Source organism: Culex quinquefasciatus, chromosome 3, assembly GCF_015732765.1.
Source record: "Culex quinquefasciatus strain JHB chromosome 3, VPISU_Cqui_1.0_pri_paternal, whole genome shotgun sequence".
Classification (NCBI taxonomy): Eukaryota; Metazoa; Arthropoda; class Insecta; order Diptera; family Culicidae; genus Culex; species Culex quinquefasciatus.
This window is the reverse complement of record NC_051863.1, coordinates 194,099,842-194,120,514: the sequence shown is the minus strand read 5'-3', so window position 1 is coordinate 194,120,514 and position 20,673 is coordinate 194,099,842. Positions and strand designations below refer to the sequence as shown.

The window sequence follows — 20,673 nt, the reverse complement described above, 5'->3', positions numbered from 1 at the left end:
CTTAAAATTCTTAAAATTCTTAAAATTCTTAAAATTCTTAAAATTCTTAAAATTCTTAAAGTTCTTAAAATTCTTAAAATTCTTAAAATTTTAAAATTCTTAAAATTCTTAAAATTCTTAAAATTCTTAAAATTCTTAAAATTCCTAAAATTCTTAAAATTCTTAAAATTCTTAAAATTCTTAAAATTCTTAAAATTCTTAAAATTTTAAAATTCTTAAAATTCTTAAAATTCTTAAAATTCTTAAAATTCTTAAAATTCTTAAAATTCTTAAAATTCTTAAAATTCTTAAAATTCTTAAAATTCTTAAAATTCTTAAAATTCTTAAAATTCTTAAAATTCTTAAAATTCTTAAAATTCTTAAAATTCTTAAAATTCTTAAAATTCTTAAAATTCTTAAAATTCTTAAAATTCTTAAAATTCTTAAAATTCTTAAAATTCTTAAAATTCTTAAAATTCTTAAAATTCTTAAAATTCTTAAAATTCTTAAAATTCTTAAAATTCTTAAAGTTCTTAAATTTCTTAAAATTCTTAGAATTCTTAAAATTCTTAAAATTCTTAAAATTCTTAAAATTCTTAAAATTCTTAAAATTCTTAAAATTCTTAAAATTCTTAAAATTCTTAAAATTCTTAAAATTCTTAAAATTCTTAAAATTCTTAAAATTCTTAAAATTCTTAAAATTCTTAAAATTCTTAAAATTCTTAAAATTCTTAAAATTCTTAAAATTCTTAAAATTCTTAAAATTCTTAAAATTCTTAAAATTTTAAAATTCTTAAAATTCTTAAAATTCTTAAAATTCTTAAAATTCTTAAAATTCTTAAAATTCTCAAAATTCTTAAAATTCTTAAAATTCTTAAAATTCTTAAAATTCTTAAAATTCTTAAAATTCTTAAAATTCTTAAAATTCTTAAAATTCTTAAAATTCATAAAATTCATAAAAAAATGCTATTGCAATGGTAAAGTGTCTTTAATAAAACTAATAATAATAAAATTCTTAAAATTCATAAAAAATTTTAAATTCTTAAAATTCATAAAATTCTTTAAATTCTTAAAATTCATAAAATTATTGGATTTTCAAATTACAGATATATTAAAATCTCAAAATTCTTTTTTCTATATATTTTTTTTATAGTTTTGTGAAAAGAAATTGAGATTTTTTTCTCTCAGTGCTCACCCAAAAAGTTAATCTGCGTCACTCCCCGCTGCATCCGATGTCCGTGGTACTTCAGCTCATCCCGCACGTAAAACTCCCTCACGCTGGCCGAGTCCTTCTCCAGCCCGGACGGTGGCGAGTGCACGTACTCACCCGGTTCCTGTCCCTTGGCCCAGATTACGTGCATCAGATCGTCCACGATCGAGTGATCGGTCGGTTCGTTGGCCGCCAGCTTCCGGCGGAACACGATCGTCGTGGTGCCGTCCACCTCGAACCCACCGGTGGCGGTCAAGTCCGACTTGCCACCCCAGAAGGTGTCCACTCGTGGCGTCGAGCGATCCCGGGTGTAGTAGTCCCACACTCGGTGAGTTTCCCCACGGGCCGTTCCGATCACGATGTCCGTGCAGTCCATCGGGTTGAAGTCGTGCCGGGGGGTCCACGGGTTGGTGGTTTTTGGTTTGGGCTTGGCCGTGGTTTCCGCCTTGGGTTCCGGCTCGGAGGACGGCTCGGACTTGGGTTCCGATTTGGGCTCCGGTTCGGACGCTGGCTCGGACTTGGGCTCGGATTTTGGCTCGGGTTCGCTCGCTGGTGGGCGGGAGTCTAAAAGAGAGGTTTCATTAATATGTCTGGAAGAAGTCTGGAAGACAAACACTCGAAAAAGTACACTCAAACAACTCTCACCTCCGGTGGCACGCTTGGTCTTCTTGGACTTGGGTTCCGCCTTCGGTTCCGAGCTCGGTTCGGCGGTGCTTTCAGCGGATGGTTCCGGTTCGGAAGTGCTCTCCGGTTCCGGTTCGGAGGACACCTCGGGCTCTGGATGCGGTCCTTGTTCGGACGTGGGTTCGGCCGACGGTTCCGAAGCGGGTTCTGAGGACGGTTCGGCCGTGCTTTCCGGTTCTATGTACAACGGAGGCCGGGGGTTAGTGGTTCAAACCAAAACGTTACGTAAATCAACGCGAACTCCACACACACTCAAGCTTTCATATCATACCTGGTTCCGTGGCGGGCCCCGGTTCGGTCGCTGGCTCTGGTTCTGCGCTCGTTTCTGGCTCGGGCTCTGCACCTGGTTCGGGTTCGGCAGATCCCGCTTCGTTACCTCCAGCAGCGCCAATCAACGGGAAGTTTTTACACTCGGCCGTTAGTCGCCGTGGTCGCCATCCGAGACCAACCCAGGACGTTCCGTTGGCCTTGAGGACCACCTCGATTTCCGCCTGCTCCTTCAAGATGCGCCAGTACACGTCCAGTGCCGGGGACAGGGTCTTCTGCTTGTACAGAGTGTAGTCGATGTCCGTTGACTTGATGGGCGATTCTGAGAAAGAATTTGAAGAGTCAATACAGTGAGATATAAGCTGTTGATAACGATGACTCACTCTTGCTACACCCCGGTCCGAACCATCCGAGTCGGCAGTAGCACTGCTTGCGGGGTTGCGAGGTTCCGCCCAGATCGACGCAGGTTCCCTGCAGGCCGCAGTCCTGGTTGGTGACACACTCGTCCCAGTACTCGCACCGATTGCCGTAGTACTTCTTCTCGCACTTGCATCGAGCGATGAACTTGCCGTGGCCGGAGCAGGTCTCCCGGTACTCCTTGCGCTGGACAATGTCCACATCGGCACAGGACCAGAACAGGTAGTTGCCACCCCATTCGTCGGCCTGCCGAGTCAATCGGATGCTGCAGTCCGGGCAGGTGAAGTCCTTTGGCAGCGATACCTGGTACTGCTGAGCACTGCGAAGGAAGCTCGTTTAGAACGGATTGGAGTAGGACTACGCATCGGGTGACTTACGTAACATCCTCACGGAGGAATGGTTTACCCTTGGCAGGCACTGGAGTCAGAGTCAGAATAGGTTTCTCCTTCTGGTCCAGAACTTCAAGCCGGAAGCCGCCCTGCAAATGAAGAGAAAGTAGAACCAACGGTAAGTCACGCGAACTAAGTCACTTATCTTTTGAGAGGTACTCTCGAGATGGTCAACAAATCAATCTTATCAAAGCTTTTTTATCAATTCTAAATCTGTGCAAATTTGTTCTCAAAATACAAACACACTTCATGAAGTGGTATAAAACGGCTGTTCAAGACCGGTAGCTGGTCACTAGTGTGTAGTGCGTAAGATCGGTTGGTGTTCAAAATGTCCCCAAAAAGTGTAGTTTTAGTGGTAGTACTAAGCGTGTTCGGCTCAAGATCGGTGTCTGCTCTGAATTGCTTCCAGTGTAACGGAGCAACCTGCACCAACGAGGCCACTTTGGGAAACGTAGTGCAATGTCCGGATGGCGATCTAGTGTGCTTTTCCCAATTTAATGGATGTAAGAGGAAAATTCTTCAAGAAATTTACAAATACTCAAAGAAATGCTAACCCTTCTAAATCCTAGTTCTTCTAACGCGCCGCGGATGTTGGTCGGAGTTGGGAGGTGAAGTCTCGGTTGCTGATTGCAGCGGAGGGGACTGTGCCAGGTGTCAGGAGGAATACTGCAACGGGCTTAGCCGAACCGACCACAAGTGTGTCTCTTGCACGTCGACTGCAGACGGACAGTGCATCAGCAATGCGCAGGATCTCCCAGCAATGCAGTGTGAGGCGGCTTCGGTGGATTTGACGAAGGCGCAGTGTTATACGAGAATTGTAAGTAGTTGTTTTTTTCGTATAGCTTAATTTACTGTTTAAGAGTATTTATTCAAAATATTAAGTGTATTCAAATAAAAAAAATCTCGCATTAGTTTTTAAAAGGACGTAAGAGCCTTTGGTTTTTCAAAAATGGTTAATAGCTTAATCTACACGTCCTTCAAATACCCAACGGAACCAATGCGCCATAGGTTCCGTTCTTATGTAGATAGGACCTAATGGAAAAGTATGCGAGAATTTTTAGATAAAATTAGAGTCGGTGGTCACGGTGGCGCTTACTTTTTGGCGGACATTTAAAGTCTTGTTCCGGTGGGCGTACTGAGCCTAAATCCCAAATAAGAGTTTGATTGGACTTTGAAGGTGCTGGTGCTTTGCATTTGAATTTTAAATGGGATTTTGCCCGTAAAAAAGCATTATTACAAAAACACTATACTTAATCCACCTTAAGATGGTTGATGTCTTCCTCGCATTGAGGTCGTAGAAGGTGTCCTTCACTTTTGGGGCAATGACCGTCAATGATGATTCTGAATTCAGGGTCCAGAAAAAGTAAATCGAAATAAAAAAACAAATCACGATATATAGAATGCTTCTACAAACAACACAAAGAAGCCCCTTTTTTGATTGAAGCATTCTGAATCAAGATTTGAATGATTTTGTTAAACAAACATGTCCGATCTGGAATGATGCCTTCCAGAGCCTTAATATACTTTTGATAGGGTTGTCAGATTTTAAATCTTTTCTATTCATTGGAAAGGTCGTTTGATTACCCATCCAACGATGGGTCGCTTGATAGATTCGGACAACTTTTTCATCAACATATCTGAGATCCGGCTTAGATAATGTATATAAAAACACTTAAGTGCTTAAAACTTTTGATAGGGTTGTCAGATCTTCAATGTGTTGAGCTCGTTGGAAAGGTCTTACAATTATCTAACTAACGGTGATCGCCGAAAAGACCCGGACATCATTTTCATCTAAATGTCTGAGGTCCGGCTCCTCCTTGAATAAACAAAAACGAGAGCACGCAATGTAAACAATAACAAATACGTTTTGTTTGGTTGACCATTATGTGCATTTCCTCGAAGTTTGGTTGAATTTGGTTGCTGGAGTCTCGAGTTATAATTACAAATGTTAACGTTAGTCTAACTTGTACGTGCGTCAAACGCGTTCTGACCTGAAATCCCTTTGGCCAATTGTCGCACTTGCATTAATTTTCAGGCTGTGTCAAGATAGCACGACAAGATTGAAACTTCTTTCGCATGAAAAGTGACAACAATGCACGGAGTTTTTTCGGGTTTTGTTGAATATCTCAGGATTGAAATCGAATTTTGGGGATCTGTGAAGGTAAAAAGGTGAGGCAGTGTGAGCGGCACAAAATGGCGTCCTTAACTCAATATGGCCCTTTGTTTTAGGCTGGGCCACGCCTATTTTTCTATTTTCAGCTTAGTTCTTTTTTCTTCTAGCGCTCTTTTGAGTCTGCTTAGTGCTGCCAATTGGGTCCTAAAATGAAGCTTAGATTGCTGATATTATTGTTTACAGCGATAAAGCTTATTTTTCTGAGTACAATGATCCTGTGTACGACCATAAAGAGTTTAAAATGGTTTTTTAAATCAATTTTGGAAAATTAACCTCGCGGTCCTTTTTGACAGAAAAGGTCCTACTTGACAGCTCTTTCCAAGGGGACCATAGTTGATCCATCGAAAAAATGTTGTCTCGTCAACTTTTTTTTGCATTAAAATAAGAAAAAAGTGATCAGAAATGGTTTTTAAGCGTGTTTTTAATCGCTGTACATAAAAATTGACAAAGGGCTTTAGTACCCAATTGTGATGAAATTTTAAGGGAACACTCACGAAAAGCTGCATTTATAGAGAAAGTTTCCTGGCATCACTGGCTCACTCAAACAGGCGCTGCTGCTGGTGTTGGTGGCCACCCTTTGTTCTTTATTTACCTTCGCTTCTCGCTCGGTTTTCTTCGGCCTTCGATTGGAATGGGTTGTCAAAAGATTTTGCGCGTTTGTTTTTTGGATGGCGCTTGCTAATTATTTACATGTTTCGGGATTATTTTTCAAGTGAGTGACTAACTAATGTTCAAAAGAACATGTTGCCGATAGTTGGAAGCATTTTTATATATTAAGCGCTTTGAAACAGTTAGCGCAAGTGAAAAGATATTGATGGCGACTTTCATTCAGCAGTTAAGCTCTCATCTTGCGTGTGGATGTGTGTGCCAACGAAATGATGAGAAATGGACTCGCAAAATAGAAGTTATGATTAAAAGTGCATTTAAAATTAAAATGCAAAGCGCCAGCTCCTGTACCCGAGCAGGGGTAAATAACACGGGAATACCAAATTTTGGTATTACTTGGGCAAATAACAGAGACCAAAATGTGCCCTTGGTTGCCCAGTAATAGATGGTAAAATACTATGAAATCATACCAAAGTCTTGTATGTGGAAGGGCACAACAATACCAAACCATGTTATTCCAAGGGTAAAATAATACCTCAAATAAAACCATTTCAATACCAAGTTGAGGTCTTCTGGATTTTTGAACATTGCTCGAATACCAACACTTGGTATTGCCATGGTTTTATTTTTAGGTATTCCCGCGCCCTTGGAAAATCAGATTTTGGTATTCCTGTGGTCTTCCACACACATGATTTTGGTATGATTTCATGGTATTTTACTGGGCAACAAAGAGCACATTTTGGTCGCTGGTATTTGCACAAGTAATACCAAAATTTGGTATTTTCAAACCATTTTTAGTGCAGCAGTTGCAGTTAGTGAAAAAACAAAAATGATCCATATGCAACAGCTAAATCTACTCACCTGATGATTCCACGTTGTTCTTAGTGATATTCTTCACCACATCGAATTCATTTGTCATTGATGAACGGCCTGTGCTTGAAGTTCTTGAAAATAACAAGATTGAAAAATTAGGATTGAAATTCACCAAAATTCAATAATCTGTTGATTAACTCGTTTTTCAAAGTATTTCGTTACCCCAACTTAGAGAAATTTTAACATTTTTTTTTAATCTTAGTGGGTATATCAATAAAATTTGAAAATCAGCTTTAACATTTTTGGGTTTCAAGTCAATTAAAAATTAATTATCACGTCAAAATTTATAAAAAAAATCCATAGTTTCAGAGGAATTTGATGAAACCTTTCAATACCAAAATAATACCAAAATGTGCCATCCTGACTTTAAACAAATTTCACAATTCAAGTCATTTCTTTAGGGGGTAGACTTCCAATACATCAAAATTTTCACAAGAGTCTGGCCTACACGCCTCGTGTTGCCGAATAAATCGCAAAAATGGCTAATGTGCCTTAAAAGTGTCCTAAATGCATTTAAATGGTCATCAAAAATAAAATAAATTAAAGTGCTTGGAAATCAATGACCGTAAACCTTCGGACGAATGATTCACCCGACATTTTGTAGTAGAATAGTCATACTTGAAGCCTATTGTATGGGTTTTTGCCCAAATTTGCCCGAGGCTTTGTATACCGAGCTCGAAAACCAGCTAAATCATCACAAAATCTTGCTATAACTCATCACATATAGCTCCAATCAATTTGGCGTCTTCGACAAAGTTGTTTGTTTTGATATTACTGACAACTCTTCTGAACATTGTAATCGTCTAAAATCAAAGTTCAACATAGTTTTAGTCAAAAAACTGTTTTTTGGCAGGGATTTATGAAAAAGGTTCCAAAACTGGTATTCAAAGCAAAGATAGAGCTTTGGCGTCTTCTACAAAGTTTGTGGAAATTTTCAACCCTACAACTTTGCCGAAGACACCAAAGCTCTATCTCTTAACTGTCAAAAGTTAGAAATTCCATAGCCTGCTGTGATGAGTATTTTGAAAAACAAATTTCACCAAAAGTAGGCAATGACAACGCTGAACAAAGTTGTAGAACATGTCAAAGCACGAAAATGCTTACTTTTTGCTCTAATCAATTAAGTTCGTCAAAACAGCCTTTTGAACCACTGTGCATTCGCTTTGAGACATCATTTTAGCGCAAAACTAATTATTTTGTCAAAATTGGTCAAAATTTTCCCATAGTTTCAGAGGAATTTGATAAAATACTGTAATACCAAAAGAATACCAAAATGCAAATTCTGCAATTTTGCAATATCAAAACAATACCTTAAATTGGTATGATACCACATTTTGCTCTTGCATAAACCTTAAGACAAATTTTAAAGGGTCCAGGAATACCAAAATGTGGTATTGATACCAGAGAAAGGTATTATTACGCATTTCCCTTGTTATTTACCCATGCTCGGGTAACGTCCAAGCTCATATTTGGGGATAAGGCTCAGTACGCCTACGGAAATAAACCCTTGAATGTCACGGTTTATTACACGGTGTCCTCTCTTGTACCAATTAGACAGGAATTAAATTAATCTCGACAATTTGGAGACAAATCTTGCCAGGAAATAAAAAAAAATCTCTTGGTTCTTAAATCAGATTGGCAGCACAACGGAACGTGGTTGCGTCGAATCGGAACGAACCTTGGAGGAGTGCACGAGCCCAACCTGCCAGACCTGTACCGGCAATGGATGCAACACCGCCGTATTCCCAGCTGGTCGGCAAATGTGCGTCTCGTGCAGTGGTGCCGCCGAATGTAACGCTCAGACCAGTACCGAGTACTGCGCTCTGCCGTATGATAGCTGCGTTACGCTGCAGCGGAGTGATGGTGAGGAGTTACTTGGAGATATTTGGATGCGGATCTAACTGATTATGATATTTGACAGGAACTTATGTGAAAAGCTGCGAAGGTGCCATGGCGACCACGGATCAGACGTTCTGCCAGGCTAATCCGGACAAATGTTCCTACTGTGGAATGAACGCATGTAACAAGGCCGAGCTGAATACGGCCACAAGTCGGAAATGTTACCATTGCGAAGGAACCGGCTGTCTTCAGACCTCCGTGAATATTGAAACCTGTCACAACTCTGACGATGTTTGCTTCAGCATGTTTGATGGATGTACGACAAATATGAAATCGCTTGCTAAGTTATTACATAGTTTCAATCTCATTTTTATTCTTCCTGACAGTCAATCCGGTGCTTCGAGGGTGCAAATCTCAGCTCAGTCAAGCGAAAAAAGCTCAGTGCGAAGACGAGAATGATAAAAGTTGCCAGCTATGCGCGGACGACGTCTGCAATCTCGTCAGTCACGTGGACCACAAGTGCGAGTACTGCTCTTCAGTGTTTGACGCAAATTGCATCACCGCACCAAACAGTCCGGTTCAGTGTCCAGCGCCTACTACCGAAGTCAGCGCCGATGCCCAGTGCTACACGAGAGTCGTAAGTCAACCTCAATGCTCTTTGACATTTCAACACATTCTACAACCGCCTGTTTCGCCCTCCAGATTGGTTCCGTCACGGAGCGTGGCTGTCTTGGATCGGCAACCGATGCGCTGGAATGCGACTCGACGGAAAATTGCCAAACGTGTGCCATCGAGAATGGGGCAGCCTGCAACAAGGCCATCTTCCCGACGGATCGAATCCAGTGTGTGGTCGGAAATACCGCCGATCAGTACTGTCCAAATCCGGCCGATAGCTGCGTCCAGATCGCAAACAATGGTAACGATGGGGTCACCGTACCTTGGGCGTTCAGTGCGGAAGTTGATGCTTTTTTTTTCTCGTTTTGCTCGTTTTCGCAGGGGCAATCATCACTAAAAAGTGCCAGTCATCGATGACGGCCGCGGAAGTGTCCTTCTGCGAGGCCAACAGCAACAAGTGCGACTTCTGCTGGGCCAACAACTGCAACCAGCAGGCCATCACGTTCAATTATCTCGAGTGTTTGTGAGTATAGCGATTTATCGGTGTGGGATTTCTGTTTTGTCGGTTATTTGTCGAAATCAGCTCAATATTTGCGGGCGCTTTGGTAGTTTGTTTAAATTGATTTTATCAAGGGTTTGTTTGCTCGAAACAATAACATAGTAGGCGATTGATTCATCACAAAATTTTCCTCGATTTGATTACATGTTTTTTTGTCATGTAACCCTCTAATGCCCAATTCTCTTCTCGATTTATTTTTTTTATTTTTTCCTTGATCCGTGGTCATTTTGAGCAACTTTTGTTCTACGAGAAACTTTGATTCATTTGTTTTATGCTTTTCTTGATTAATTTTTAATATTATAATTTGCTATTATCTTGTTTAGTCTATTTGAGCTATCATTACTTTTTGCCTACCGTGGGGTGACTATGGGTCAAAAAACGATACACCTCTCGTATTTTCTTAATAACAAAAACAATTTAAATAACATTGAAAATCTTTCAACGTAGATTTGTTCTTTTCCCAAAATACGGTGGATTTTGATGAACACTACCTTAAATGCCAACTGTTTGAAAATTGACCCAATCTCACCCCTTAGAGGGGGTGTCATTGCGTCAAATGAAACTTAAATGATGCTCAAATACAACTGTCGTAGTTTTTGGCCTAAACCGAGCGAGAGTCTTTTCTTTATTTCAAGATCCCACCACCCACCACTTGAAACTAAACTGCTCGCTTCAACACTAAAAACCAGACTAAAGACCTCTCTCTGATTTGCGATGCACCAAAGCTACTCTCCCGCTACCAACGATCCGATGTGCACAGACACATACAAAACACTCTAATTTCTATCTCCCGCGCCGCCTTCGTGTGTTTCGCATTCTCTCTTTTCAACACCAACGCTTCGCGTTGCGTCGACTACACTCAACGCTCGCGACGCACTAATACAGTCGCACACGCATTGCTTGTCTATTTCAAAGCACACCGATGTTGCTCTTGCTTCGTGAGCGTCGTCGCTCGTTCGAAACTCGACACTAATAATACAAATGGTCATAAATGACTTCTCTAAAATATTGCGCACTAATTCTGATATTCTAAGCTATCTCTACAAAACATTATTATGTACACGCCTTATCTGCGACATTTTCCTTCTCCTGTACTCTGTTTAACAGAGAAAAAAACAGCCACAACCGTCCTTAAAACTGACAGAATTTCTCATCGCAAATTTTTACTCATCATCATCGTAAAATTCTTCCTAAAAATTCAGGCGAATGATACAACATAAAGCCCTGTGGGTCATTAAGCCTCCGTTTCCTAAATCTTTGCATCAAATTGAATGAAACATTCTCGCCAGAAAATAAAATCTTTAGCACAGTCATTTCTTTACTCACAATCATCTTTAAATTCTCTCTAGGTAATCAAACAAACGCTCTAACGCAATGCGGATAGGTCATCAGGACTCTTTTTTAAATCTTCGCATCAAACTTATTAAAACTATCAAACACATCGAAACTCGCCAAATCATCATCAACCACAGAGATTAAATCTCAAAGCACAGCGATTTCCCACTCGCATTCATTATTTCTTCATTACCCTAGAAACAAATCATTCCTCCTTGAAAACAAATCAAGACTACCAAATACCACTCTTCAAATATTTGCAGCAAACTGTCAAACTGATAAAAAATCTCAGGTACATCTTTTTTTTTCTCGCTACAATCATTCTTTAAATTCTCACAGAAATCAAATTCTGAAGAAAAAGAGCACTTTTTATTCACAATCATCATATTTAAACTCTCCCTAAATTGTCAATCAAATCTTCCTCAAATTCTCAAACACATCGATTATTTTGATCGTTATCATCATTCTTTTTTCACTAGAAATCATTTTTCCACTAGGAATCAATATCTTAAGCCTAGCAGTTTTTGCACACAATCGCCATATTTAAACTCTCCCCTGAATTTCAATCAAGTCATCATCGATCAAAACCAACTCATTTTTGAATTCTCTTCAGAACTCAATCAAAGGCTCCAATTCAACTCATGTAAGCCTTCAAGCTACCCTTTCTCAAATCCACGCCACAAACTGACCCAAATTCATAATCACATCGATTATTATCGCTCAAAACCAACTTTTCTTATATTCTCTACAGAAATGTGATACTGACTGACGCTCTAAAACTCACGAAAGTTCTCGATTGCAATGATCAACATTTAACATCTCTCTTGAAACACAATCACAGGCTCCAGTCTAGGCTCCAACTTAGACGTGAAGGCTCTTAGGCCACTTGCTTCAAATTAAACGAATTTCCCAAACACATCGATCATTTCTAGACTACTTTTTCAAAACAACCAATGCGCCATATCGATTACCGATAACCAAATCTTTGCCTCAAACCAAACAAAACGATTATTCCGGCGCTCAATCATCTTTTAATTCTCTCTAGAAGTTCAATAATTGGCATTAACAGAAAGTTGTGTGGGTCCTCAGGCTACCGCTTCTCAAGTCTCTCCACACATATATTACTCCTGCTCGCAATCCTCATCTTCTAATTCCTACTCGAAATGACGTTTATAAATACAGTGATTCCTTTACTCACAATCATCTTTAATTCTCGCTAGAAGAATACTCTTTTTAAAGTCTTCGCATCAAACTGATTGAATTTGTCAAAACATCGATGCCCGCAATCATCATCTTTCAAATTATCAACATTGACCAAATTCCAAAACACAGCGATTTTCCGCTCACAATCATAATCCCTTCATTACTAAGAAAAAACAAATCTGCCTAGAAAACAAATCATTCCTCCCTGAAATCAAGACCATCAAATACCGCTCCTCAAAACTTCACATGAAACTGATCAAACTCTCAAGCACATCGATCATTCTGTGCGTTACGCTCATTTTTAATTCTCACCAGAAATCAAATTCTTGAGCACAGCGATTTTTCGCTCATCATAATCTTTAAACTCTCCCTAGAATGTCAATCACAACAAACTTATTTTTTTTTTAATTCTCTTCAGAACTCAATCAAAGGCTCCAATACAACTCATGTAAGCCTTCAAGCTACCCTTTCTCAAACTCACGCCACAAACTGACTCAAATTCATAAACACATTGATTATAACCGCTCAAAACCAATTTTTCTAAAATTCTCCCCAGCCCCCTTTAACTGAAAGACACTCTCAAACTCACGACAATTCTCGTTCGCAATGAAAACCATTTAACATCTCCCTACAAATATGCTCCAACTTAAAATGTTTTGCCTCAAACCGACTGGTAAACCTGAATTCCACAATTCCTCCCGTTAGCAACCAGCTTCATCCCCAAAAACTCAACTATAATTTCTGAATTCTTTCCGGAAACTCAACCAAAGCCCGAAGCGTAAGCGTATATTTTATCAATCTACCCTCCATCATAAGTGATTGATTTCATCAAACTCGACTATTTTTCCTATTCCACCTCTAGTTTTCTCTACAAACCCACAGAAAGGCTTCATCGTAAAGGTTGAACAACTCCAACTAATTTCAAACCTGCAGCCAACAGTCACGCTCCTCCCATGAACCTCGATCTCCGTAGCAAATTAGTAACGCTCGTCTTATCAACCTTTATACTTCACCCTCTTCATCTGAAGTCACAAAACATATATATATTATAGCCTATAGCCAACGAGCAACGTCCGTTTAACAGATACCTCGTTACGGCCATCAAGCAACGCTAGTCTCACCAATACACCCGTTTGGCCAACGACCAACAACGCTCGTCATACAAACACATTGTTAAGGCCAACGAGCCACGCTCGTCTTACAATCACTCTGTTCTTGCTAAAGAGCTTCTCTCTTTTTCGCGTTCAATGAGCAACGTTCACCTTACAAAATACCCTTGATGCCAACGAGCAACGCTAGTCCTGCTCATCTCACAAACACTCCGATGTGGTCAACGAGCAACACTCGTCTCACAAACACTCTGATGTGGCCAACGAGCAACGCTCGTCTCACAAAATATTATCTTTTCACTCAGATCTTTTCAAACACGCACGAAGCAAAATGATCATCGTTCGGTCAAAACGTTCATCGTTTGTGCAAAACGAGAGAGAATTGAGAGAAAAATGTCTATTTCCGGTCTCTTTTCGCTCAATTCTCTCCCATTTATCGTCGAATTCCTTCATTTTCTTGACATTCGCGTCCTATTTCGTACTTCCTGATTCCTGTTTGTGACTTTTTACATGCATTGGAGTTCATCGCTCAAGAAAGTGAGTTCATTGTAAGTGCTCGTTTGAAAACTTACCAATGAAATCGAGAATATTCTTTCTCCTCATGGTATCCAACGAGTAACGCTCCTCTCATGATTTTCCTCGTATCATACGAGCAACGCCCGTCTCATTGTTTTCTTTTCGTGTTTAACGAGCAATGCTCGTCTCACGATTTCCTCTTCATGTCCAACGAGCAACGCTCATCTCATGATTTTCTCTTCGTGTCCAACGAGCAACGCTCGTCTCACGATTTGTGTGTCCAACGAGCAACGCTCGTCTCACGGCTTCCTCCTCGTATCCAACGAGCAACGCTCGTCTCACGGTTTCCTCCTCGTGACCAACGAGCAATGCTCGTCTCACGATTTCCTCCTCATGTCCAATGAGCAACGCTCATCTCATGATTTTCTCTTCGTGTCCAACGAGCAACGCTCGTCTCACGGTTTCCTCCTCGTGACCAACGAGCCACGGTCGTCTCACGATTTCCTCCTCGTGTCCAACGAGCAACGCTCATCTCACGATTTTTCCCATCATGTTCAAATAATTACAGTCGTACCACAACTTACCATGACCAAAACTCTTATTTTATAAGAAAACTCGTGCCATTTCATCCAGACTTTGATCGAAACATTATCAGAATATCGGAGTAATCTAAAATCAATTCGTTCTACAGATAATAGTACTCCAGTCTGGTGTCGTACCAAAACAGGCCAATTGTAAAGCTCAATCAACACCAGGCCAACAAAAAATCGGTGTTACATCGAACAGCTTTCGTACCAATCCAATCTACAGGGAAATAGCTCGACGCTTAAGTTCCGTCACAAAGTGCAACACTCGTCTCACAGTTCTCCGCATTGCTGACCTGCAAACAACGGTCGTCTCACACTGATCTATCTTTTTCCATTTACAAACATTCAGCTGTCAACCCAAACAATCAATCCTCCGCACAACAACGCATCCTTCAACTTTAAATTTTAATAAAAGGAAACGTAAAATGATACGCAAATCATGAAATCCTCACGAAATCGAACCAATGCCTCTACAAAACAATGCAGAAAACAACATTCTTGAAATCTCCCCTCAGTGTTTGATCAACTTGATGCCAAAACACAACTTAGAAAATCAAATATTTCGGCACGTTTTTAACTCAACATCGGCCCGAAACAGAGCATGAGCACGCATACACCCGTTGTCGGTCGGCTCTACACTCACCCGACTCAGCACAAACACATCACTGTGGGTTGTCGTCTCTTCCAATTGTCCAACAAAATCTCAAGCATAACTTACCGGTTGCTCCTAGTCTTCGTATTGTATCACTTGCTCACCTTTTCACAATTTACACTACTTGGGGGGGTGGGGGACCATAGAACATATTTTTTTCGAAGGTATTCTATTTTTAAACACTAAATTCTACCAACTGTGCCATTGTCGTAGTTTTTGGCCTAAACCGAGCGAGAGTCTTTTCTTTATTTCAAGATCCCACCACCCACCACTTGAAACTAAACTGCTCGCTTCAACACTGAAAACCAGACTAAAGACCTCTCTCTGATTTGCGATGCACCAAAGCTACTCTCCCGCTACCAACGATCCGATGTGCACAGACACATACAAAACACTCTAATTTCTATCTCCCGCGCCGCCTTCGTGTGTTTCGCATTCTCTCTTTTCAACACCAACGCTTCGCGTTGCGTCGACTACACTCAACGCTCGCGACGCACTAATACAGTCGCACACGCATTGCTTGTCTATTTCAAAGCACACCGATGTTGCTCTTGCTTCGTGAGCGTCGTCGCTCGTTCGAAACTCGACACTAATAATACAAATGGTCATAAATGACTTCTCTAAAATATTGCGCACTAATTCTGATATTCTAAGCTATCTCTACAAAACATTATTATGTACACGCCTTATCTGCGACAACAACGATATGGTAAAAACAAGTCATGCAACAGTGTTTCAATGTTTCAATGTTTGAAGTGGAGATTTTCAAACATTTGGGTAGTTTTTGAGCAATTCTTACAAAAATATTAGAAAAATGATTTTTCGAGAGGTCATTTTTGGCCAAAAACGTACCCCAACTTTAGACATCTGCCAAAATAACAGGATTTGTTCTAGGAACGAGATTTTTTCAGCGAAGTCATCTTAAGATGTCCCCTACACAACCCTTTCAAAAGAATTCATTTTCATTGAGAAGAACCTGAGAAATGGTAAAATCCGTAAAAAATCACTTTGACCCAATCTCACCCCCCAGACCCAATGTCACCCCCACTGACGGTATTTATTGTTTTATGTTTTTAAGTATCTTTTTCATTATTATTATTTTGCATGCTTTTCACAATTTTAAAGGTTTTTCTTCCCAATACTTTTAGAAGATAAAACCTTGGTTGAAAAATGGATTTTAGACGATTTTTTAAAATGAAGCCCTCCTAGAAGCGGGATTGTGATGTAGAGGCTTAGGTGGGTGTGCCATGTTATTTGGTAAAGACAACTTTTCAGGATTAAAATTATCTTTTTCGATTCCTTTACAAATTTGCTTTGAGGATCTCACTTTTGGAAAGTATTTGAATTGAAAATCAGTGCCAACTGCAGACAACATCGAATAAAATAGTTGGGACAGTTGTCCGATTTTTCCAATACTGAACTACGAAAAATCGGAAATTTCTTTAAACAGTCAAGATTTACATTTCATTTCTTGTTGTTTTCGAGATTTCGTAAAAAGTTTATACAGGTTATTGTAAACCAGAGTAACAATTATAGGCGAAAGACATTTTTTGCAAAATAAAATTATGAAATAAATACGAACGAAATTGTATGGAATCATTGGTAGAAAGAGTATTCAAAGTACCGCAAACTGGGGTGACTTTGATAACCCGGGGTGACTTTGATAGGTTTTTCAAATGTCCGTCAAAATTATATCTAAATATTTTTTGAGAATTTTGAGTATGTAAGCATTAAGGGATAGCTTATTATCGAACATAAATGCAAAAATGTCACACAGCTAAAAAAGTAGTAATCCAGCTGCGTGTAAAAAGCCTCGGTGTAAAATAATTTGTGCATTATTTTATGAAATTCTATGTAATATTACACCCTGAAATATGTAGCCCATCAGTATGGGAAACCTTCATGACCGAAATATCAAGCTCATATATACGTTTATCCTTACAGCTTTTCATCGGTCTGATGGCCGAGTGGGCTAAGGCGCAAGCCCGTACTGTTGGTGCTGGGTTTGAATCCCGTCGGTTGCAACTTTTTTTTGTGTTTGCAAAAATTGTACATGTAGTGTGTAATATTAAGTGTTTATTTTGACGAAGGTGATATGCATGCTTTTGCATGCGATTTTACCATCGGATTTTTTGCTGTGCACTGTTACATTGGATGTATCAAAATTAGCAGCCAAATCAAATTTCTATCAATGTCTTCCCGGGCTATCAAAGTCACCCCAGTTTACGGTACCTCAAGAAGTGTTTTTAAACAAATTTAAAAAGTTTAAAAGTTAGATAAATATAACTATGCAAACATTGATTAATAATATTATTCCAATAATCTCGCATTTTCGGATTATTGAAAGGGGTTCTTTTTGAATAGGTCCTATAAACATTTTCAAAAAAAATCTAGATTTTAACAATTGAACATTGCAAAATTGAGCAATTTTCTACAATTTTTATTTGTTGTTTACTTGCCTTGAACTTTGTAAGGGCCTTCCCTATGACAAAAGAAGCCATTTTGCGTCATTGGTTTATCCATATAAGTTTTCATTAAAAAAAAATACAGCTATCCACGTTAGAATTGTACCTAACATAGGTAACCTCAATATTCTGAATCTGTATCGAAAACTTTTCAGAAAAAAAGCTACATTCTAAAAGAATACGCAATTTTTTATTCAACTCTTCATAAAATCAGTGTTGTCATTTGAAAAAAATAAAAATATTTCAAATAAAATGGGGGAAAAATGTCTTTATTTTCAAATTGTTACAAAAAATGCGAAAAATTATTCAAAATCAAAAAGTACCTCACATAAATATCGTGCACTGTTTTCAAGTTAAATCAACTAAAACTTGATTTTTAGCTAAAAACATAACTTTTACTATACCTGTTAATGTCATTCAACCTTGAGCATCCCTGGAAATACTTTTTCGAAAACATTTCTATAAGGCTGTTTAAAATGTTTTTCAAAGTGTATGTCAAAAAATAACTGTATCGTAAAATTATAATAGCCTTATGATTTTTTTAATTAAGAAAACAACCCTTGCATTTGAAAATATTTTTATTCGAGAAATAAATAAAAATACGATGCGGTGATTTTTTGACATTGAATATCAGACGCACTTTTTAACTTAAAAAATCAACGCTTTTTTGGCGACACGAGATTTTTTTTTATTTTTCCAGTGGCTGCATCTCAGCAACGATTTTTTTAATCGTAAATATCTTGGATTCAAATTAACAGCATTTTTTTCAGAGACAAATATGTTCAAAAATGGTCAAGCTTGGTTTGACTTTAACAGGTTAAACAAGCCATGTTATCAAAAACATTTTGTTTTGGTGGATATGGATCTAAAACGGCGCAATATATCAAAATTTATATAAAGCATTTTTCGATTGGAAACTCAATTTTAGATTTTTTGATTACATCTTCAAACGAAGCCATTTTTTAAATTTTTGACCATATTTTCCAAAAATTAACAACTTGAGTCATAGCTCAAAAGATGGTATTTTTTTTTGCCGTAGGTCTTGCAAAATTTGTCTCAGATGCGATTTTGGCACTTTCAAAAATAATTTTAAAAGAATAATATTGATAGTATACTATAAGCATACAATTATTCTTTGTGTTTTTTATGTGAGAGTAGTGAAACAAATTTAAAATTAACTCATTATTTGGTAATTGTAAAAGTCTATTTTTGTACTTGCGAAGCTTCCCTACTGAGGTAAGGTTATAATCCTGCTCTAATAATGATCTTTCCTCAGAAAGCTCGTAGACCTACCGTCATGTATACCTATCAACTCAGAATCGAAAACTGAACCAATGTCTGAGTGCATGTGACCAATATTGTAACACAGTTTTATCAGCACTGACTGAACTGATTTTGTCGCATTCGAGTTGGTTTAGGGTCCTATACGTCGCTATTGAATTGTTTGAGGTTTTGATAAGTAGTGCAAAAGTTATGTATAAAAATGTGTTTTCTCATATTTTCGGAAGTTGAATAAATGGCCGGAAATCGCACTGAATATTATCATGTTATGTATCGTTGGATTGTTAGTCGAAAGATCTTTCCAACGAGCCCAACACATTGACGATCTGGCACCCTCTTTCAAGTCATGACCACTCAAGTGATATTTATATACCTTATTAAATCCGTATCTCACTAATATGTATGAAAACTATGTTTGGATCAATTCGGATGTGACCTATCGTTGCATAGGTTAGATAAAAGCTTTCAAACAAGCTCTTTTTTGTGACCCATTTTTGGTAAAGAGTGAGGAAGGCACCCACCACATGAGTTGATTAAGTTCGTTTTGTTAATGTTCAGAAACATGTTTGTCAAGTAGAACCAACACTAAAATATATTTGTTCAAACCCACACAGCTCCTGCGAATCAACAGTGGACGGTCACTGCACCACGAACCCGTCGGCCATCACCACCGTAGACCACTGCACCACGTGCGCAACGCTCTTCTCCACCTCGACCAACGCCCTGAAACGTGGCTGCCTCCAAAGTCTGACCGCCGCGGAACAGGCCCAATGTGCCGCCGGAGATTCCTCCTGTTCGACCTGCACGACAAACCGTTGCAACGGAGTCGTATTCCCGGCGGATCGTCTCTCCTGTTACAGTTGCGCCCAAGGGGAGTGTCACTCGCATGACGGGATCAGCGTGGAGTATTGTGGGCATTACAGTCAAGGTGATAGCTGCGTAACTCGGTTGGATTCCAGCGGGAAGGTGACCTGGATGGGTTGTTTGAGTTCGTTGAGTAGCGCTGTTGTGACCACTTGCAACGGGAATGCAAATCTTTGTAGAAAGTGCTCGACGGCGAATTGTAACGAACCGGGGAAGGTTTTGGCCAGTGGAAGTTGCGTCCAGTGCATCAGCTCAACGGATCCGGATTGCGTCGAGGCTGCGTCCAACTTTGTTGTTCAACCTTGTAACGATCCCCAGAACTCTGCCTGTTACTCGCGACTGACTTCAACCGGTGCAACCGAACGAGGCTGCTTCAGCGATCTGGACTCAACGTCCAAGACCCGCTGTCAAGCCGGCACTGACTGCCGAATGTGCAGCACCCGGGCCCGGTGCAACTCGCTAGAGTTCCCCATCCAGATCAAGTGCTTCCAGTGCGACTCCACAACCACGCCCGAATGTAAGAACGCCCAACTTGGCACACCCTCGAACTGTCCGGCGTACAACACGGCCAACAAGTGCTTCACCGTGGTCCAGGAAAACGGAGACACGGTCCGGAAGTGTGGCACCGGAACTCGTGACGCGACCTGCGGATCGTCAAAATCGTGCGAGCAGTGTCTGTTCAGTGGCTGTAACAAGCGAGTTTCGACGGCAATCGTGCCGACCATTATTCCAAAACCTGAAATCGTTCCGATCAAGAGTTCCGCCAACGGAAGGTTCGTCGTCGGGGGTAATTTGGCGCTGCTCATCGTCGTGGTCGTGCGAAGTATTCTCATGCGTTGATGAAGAAGAGACGATGTGACATCATTCAATAAATGTGAGATGAATTATGACTAATTTCGTGGTTCCCACAACTGAAGAGTTGTGAGTCGGCAAACGGTAATAATGTGAAAACGTCCCACTTTGGCTCTTTTGAGTAGTCTAATAAAGTGTGAATGAGAGTGGCATTAATCGTCTGCGTTGAAGAAGCTTTGAATCACGTGACCCGAATAG

General features: G+C 39.6%; 2 protein-coding genes across 2 annotated transcripts in view; one reads left to right on the top strand and one right to left on the bottom strand.

Annotated features, from left to right (window-relative positions):
- The window catches only part of LOC6030971, a 79,684-nt gene that overhangs the window by 6,596 nt on the left and 52,415 nt on the right, over window positions 1-20,673 (bottom strand). The window contains exons 4-8 of the mRNA XM_038259466.1: window positions 2,935-3,035; window positions 2,524-2,876; window positions 2,145-2,462; window positions 1,835-2,050; window positions 1,175-1,753 (exon numbers count right to left, since the gene is read on the bottom strand). Coding sequence (XP_038115394.1) covers window positions 1,175-1,753; window positions 1,835-2,050; window positions 2,145-2,462; window positions 2,524-2,876; window positions 2,935-3,035 — 1,567 coding nt within the window. The remainder of the gene's footprint in view (window positions 1-1,174; window positions 1,754-1,834; window positions 2,051-2,144; window positions 2,463-2,523; window positions 2,877-2,934; window positions 3,036-20,673) is intronic.
- On the top strand, window positions 3,244-20,532 carry LOC6030972 (protein psiQ). Its single transcript, XM_001841772.2, has 8 exons — window positions 3,244-3,449; window positions 3,516-3,763; window positions 8,233-8,461; window positions 8,520-8,753; window positions 8,824-9,074; window positions 9,140-9,353; window positions 9,434-9,575; window positions 19,374-20,532. The coding sequence occupies exons 1-8, from the start codon at window positions 3,275-3,277 to the stop codon at window positions 20,461-20,463; spliced, it is 2,583 nt and encodes an 860-aa protein (XP_001841824.2). The 5' UTR covers window positions 3,244-3,274; the 3' UTR covers window positions 20,464-20,532.

Bases quoted from the DNA above. Each gene is read 5' to 3' on its own strand.
- LOC6030972 (XM_001841772.2), top strand. From the start codon at position 3,275: ATGTCCCCAAAAAGTGTAGTTTTAGTGGTAGTACTAAGCGTGTTCGGC. The intron at 3,450-3,515 runs GTAAGAGGAAAA...TCTAAATCCTAG, and splicing joins CTTTTCCCAATTTAATGGAT to TTCTTCTAACGCGCCGCGGA. The intron at 8,462-8,519 runs GTGAGGAGTTAC...GATATTTGACAG, and splicing joins TACGCTGCAGCGGAGTGATG to GAACTTATGTGAAAAGCTGC.